The sequence below is a fragment of the Seriola lalandi genome, unplaced genomic scaffold (genome assembly GCF_002814215.2).
Source record: "Seriola lalandi dorsalis isolate HSWRI2012SDOR001 ecotype SW California unplaced genomic scaffold, Sedor1 jcf7180002054947, whole genome shotgun sequence".
NCBI classification, from domain to species: Eukaryota; Metazoa; Chordata; class Actinopteri; order Carangiformes; family Carangidae; genus Seriola; species Seriola lalandi.
The window spans coordinates 103,685-108,043 of record NW_019525498.1 but is presented as its reverse complement, the minus strand read 5'-3'; the positions used below and the strand labels follow the sequence as shown (position 1 = coordinate 108,043).

At 42.1% G+C, this 4,359-nt stretch overlaps 1 protein-coding gene across 1 annotated transcript; it reads left to right on the top strand.

Moving 5' to 3' along the window:
• Positions 1–4,359, top strand: LOC111645229 (uncharacterized). Its single transcript, XM_087170412.1, has 6 exons — positions 1–108; positions 257–1,186; positions 1,295–1,468; positions 2,130–2,303; positions 2,444–2,490; positions 2,926–4,359. Exons 2-6 carry the CDS (start codon positions 669–671, stop codon positions 3,447–3,449), a joined length of 1,437 nt encoding a protein of 478 aa, XP_087026538.1. The 5' UTR covers positions 1–108; positions 257–668; the 3' UTR covers positions 3,450–4,359.

The window sequence follows — 4,359 nt, the reverse complement described above, 5'->3', positions numbered from 1 at the left end:
ATTTGTTGTTTCTACCAGCAACCAGCAGCAAAGACCAGACTCTCCTGAACCCAGCTGTGTGTCCATGACGAGAGACCGGTCTATGGGTTTTCCTGTCAAAGAAAAAAGGTAAAAGCTGATAATTCTGTTGTTCAAGTCTTGTGAGAAAAGGTATCAAATGTTGATCTAACACTTTGTCCTGTGTTGTGTTTCCACTGATATTCATAGAAAACAACACCTGTAACAAGTTGTGTGTACCTGTGTCTTTTCTCCACAGAGTCCTGCAGGACAACTCCGAGGTTCCCAGGGTTCAGTCCACCAAGCAGCGTCATACAGACCTGGACTCCATATTTATGGTGTGTAAATGTCCATCCACAGATGGGACTGCTGATTACAACAGCCAACAATGAATACTGATGTACTCACAGTCTCATGCTGCTCTCTGAAGACCATCAGGTCTTTAGTCTGTGAAAGACGGAGGCTTATTTGGAATTAAAAAGGCTGGGGGTACAGAAAGTGGCATCGATATCAGAGCAGCCTCAGTGTACTCAGGAGTGTTCACACAGATCTTTAAAGAGGAGAGAGGCCTGTACCAGGACAAGGTGTTCTGCTTCGTCCATCTGAGTGTTCAGGAGTTTCTGGCTGCTCTTCATGTCCATCTGACCTTCATCAACTCTGGAGTCAATCTGATGTCAGATAAACAATCAACCTCCTGGTGGTCTAAACTGTTTAGAAACAAACCTGAACCAACACTCTTCTACCAGAGAGCTGTGGACGAGGCCTTACAGAGTCCAAATGGAAACCTGGACTTATTCCTCCGCTTCCTCCTGGGTCTTTCACTGCAGACCAATCAAACTCTCCTACGAGGTCTGTTTTCAAAGACAGGAAGTAACTCACAGAGCAAAAAGACTACAGTTCAGTACATCAAGAAGAAGATTGAAGAGACTCCCTCTGCAGAGAAAAGCATCAACCTGTTCCACTGTCTGAATGAACTGAATGATCGTTCTCTACTGGAGCAGATCCAACAGTCCCTGAGATCAGGACGTCTCTCCACAGATAAACTGTCCCCTGCTCAATGGTCAGCTCTGGTCTTCATCTTACTGTCATCAGAAGAAGATCTGGACGTGTTTGACCTGAAGAAATACTCTGCTTCAGAGGAAGCTCTTCTGAAGCTGCTGCCAGTGGTCAAAGCCTCTAACAAAGCTGTGTATGTGCACATTTATCCATCTACATTAACTGTATGTTTTTCTTTTGTAAATACAGAAAACAATAATTTTTATACTTGTTTTCTTTTGTTTTGCTGATTCCTCTTCAGACTCAGTGGCTGTAAACTCTCAAGGAGAAGTTGTGAAGCTCTGTCCTCAGTCCTCAGCTCCCAGTCCTCTAGTCTGAGAGACCTGGACCTGCGTAACAACGACCTGCAGGATTCTGGAGTGAAGCTGCTGTCTGCTGGACTGAGGACACAACACTGGAAACTGGAAACTCTAAGGTCAGGATTCATCTTTTTGTAACAGTTAAATGTTGAGATTTTTATTCATTTTCATGATCTTGCATTAAATGTGGTTATAATATTGTATTGAGGAGGTTTGCTGACTCAGGTGGTTGTCACATGTGTAGTGTGTTTGTGCAGAACAGAGAAGCTGTTGTTCTATTACTTATCCAGGGTCACCAATGTTAGACTCCGTGAAGCAGGTAAAACCCAAAGAGAGACAATCAAAGTTGAATTAGGTTTGTGGTACCAGCCCCAGCACAGAAGTCCATTAAAAGGAATTGGATGTAAGTCAGTGTAATGTCCTCTGTAGTGACGGACACAATTGTGTTATACTAAAAAACTCTCATATTTCTTAAATGTTAAATGTTTGAACTCAAGCAACCAAACTTTGCTTTAAAGAAATATTCTATAATTGACAAAAGTTGATCATATTACAAACCTGATCAAACATTCAATGCCAGCTTTTGATAATTCAGTTTCCTGTGTTAAAGTCCATTCCCCAGCCATAAGCAGCTCAGCCTCTGCTTGGTTACTTCTTCTTTCGCAGCAGTTCAACATGTAACTGAGCCTGAGTCACCTTATACTGTATGAAATGATGGTCCAGGTTAGTTAGGTTTGCTGTGTGTGTGTGTGTGTGTGTGTGTGTGTGTGTGTTCAGTCTGTCAGGATGTCAGGTCACAGAGGAAGGCTGTGCTTCTCTGGCCTCAGCTCTGAGCTCCAACCCCTCCCATCTGAGAGAGCTGGACCTGAGCTACAATCATCCAGGAGACTCAGGAGTGAAGCTGCTGTCTGCTGGACTGGAGGATCCACACTGGAGACTGGACAGTCTCAGGTATGGACAGATGGACAGACACCAGCAGCTCTATCACTGTGTCTCTGTCTCTCTGACTTACTGAGGAGCTCTGCTTCATGTTTCATGGTGGATATGAGTGAAGGTGATGAAGTTGACTCTGACTTTGTTTCTTCCTCCAGGGTGGACCATTGTGGACCACAGAGACTGAGACCTGGTCTGAGGAAGTGTGAGTGTGTTTTAAGTTTGATTCATGAGAACACAGCTGCACATGTTACAGTAGATTTTTACATTTTCTCGACTTAAGTTCAAAGATGAATTTCATTCAGGATTCAGCTTCTGTTTTTTGTCAGTGTGGCTGGAAAGATGTTTGAATTCAATCAATTTAAAATCCACAAAAACAACAAACTGAACGCAGTGATCCAACAAAACTAATCAATACATTTTATACATTATATCAACAGTGGCACCAACACAAAGCTGACTTTGTTTCTTCTGGACTCTCATGTTCAGTAACTGGACTGTTGGATTTTAATTTAAATGTAGTCAAACATTGTTCACAGTTGAATATGAAATGATTCACTTTCAGTAACTGTCAGTGAAGTTGTTGATGAATCAACAGATGATAAACTGCAGCTGTGTTGTGTCTTGTTCTCTCCATCAGATTCCTGTGAACTGGAACTGGATGAAAACACAGTGAACAGAAAACTCAGACTGTCTGACGACAACAGGACGGTGACATTTGTGACAGAGTATCAGTCATATCCTGATCATCCAGACAGATTTAACATCTGGTCTCAGCTGCTGTGTAGAACTGGTCTGACTGGTCGCTGTTACTGGGAGGTCGAGTGGAGAGGACTGGTTCATATATCAGTGAGTTACAGAGGAATCAGAAGGAAAGGAGGCAGTGAATACTGTTTGTTTGGAGGAAATGATCAGTCCTGGAGTCTGAGATGCTCTGATGTTCATGGTTACTCTGTCTGGTACAATAAGAGAGAAACATCCATCTCCTCCTCCTCTGTCTCTCACAGAGTAGCAGTGTATGTGGACTGTCCTGCTGGCTCTCTGTCCTTCTACAGAGTCTCTGACTCACTGATCCACCTCCACACCTTCAACACCACCTTCACTGAACCTCTGTATCCTGGGTTCAGGATTTTACCTGGTTCCTCAGTGTCTCTGTGTCTGTAGGTCTGAGAGTCTCTCCTGTGGACAGAAACTCTGCTGACTGCAGGTCAGCTGCTGAAATCAAAGTGGACTCTGTTCACCATCACACACTCTGCACTGTGAAGCAGATCTGTCTCAGACTCAGACACTGAACATTCATTAGTCTGATTTCATCACTTTGATGATCAACATTTTAACACTTTTGTAAAATGATTTTCATTCTGTCTAATGTTTATTTTTGTCTCTGTTCACTCTGCTGTTGTTACTGTCAGGATCAATGAGCAGCATCCAGCTCTGTTCACATGTACAACTGTGTAAATGGACTTCACTGCTAACACAATGAATACACAGGAAACACTTTATGTTTTTAATGGATTGATTATTAAAAGCAAAAGACTTTTATTTTGTAGCTGTGATGTTTGTATAAGCAGCAGAGCCTTGATCTAAATGAAGGTGCAGTTTCATGTTTGACCACCAGGTGGCAACATTTCCTCTGAAACTCAGTTTACACTGAAGCATCAGCTTTGATCTAACAACAGTACAACTACTTCCTTTACTCCTGCTGTCTCTGCAGCTGCCAGTACAATCACTACATGACACCAGTGTGAACTATTAAACTCTTTATGTCACAGTTTTATTCCTTTGTAATGTAAACCAATCAAAATGCCGAGCACTAATTCAACACTGATTCAACAGGGAGGACTTTGTTTTGTATTTTGTTATCTCTGTTATAGACAGTGGCAAAGGAAATATCAATGACAGAATTTTGAATCTGGAGAGTTTTACTGGTTTTACATAATCCTGTATGTTGGTTACACTGAATGGGAGTACTTACTGCACATGTACATGTCGACTCCTTCAGGTGAAAGATGGTTCATGTATTATGTCAGTAAGTTTTGAGGAAAAGAAATAAATACAGACAATCTTCCCCTGA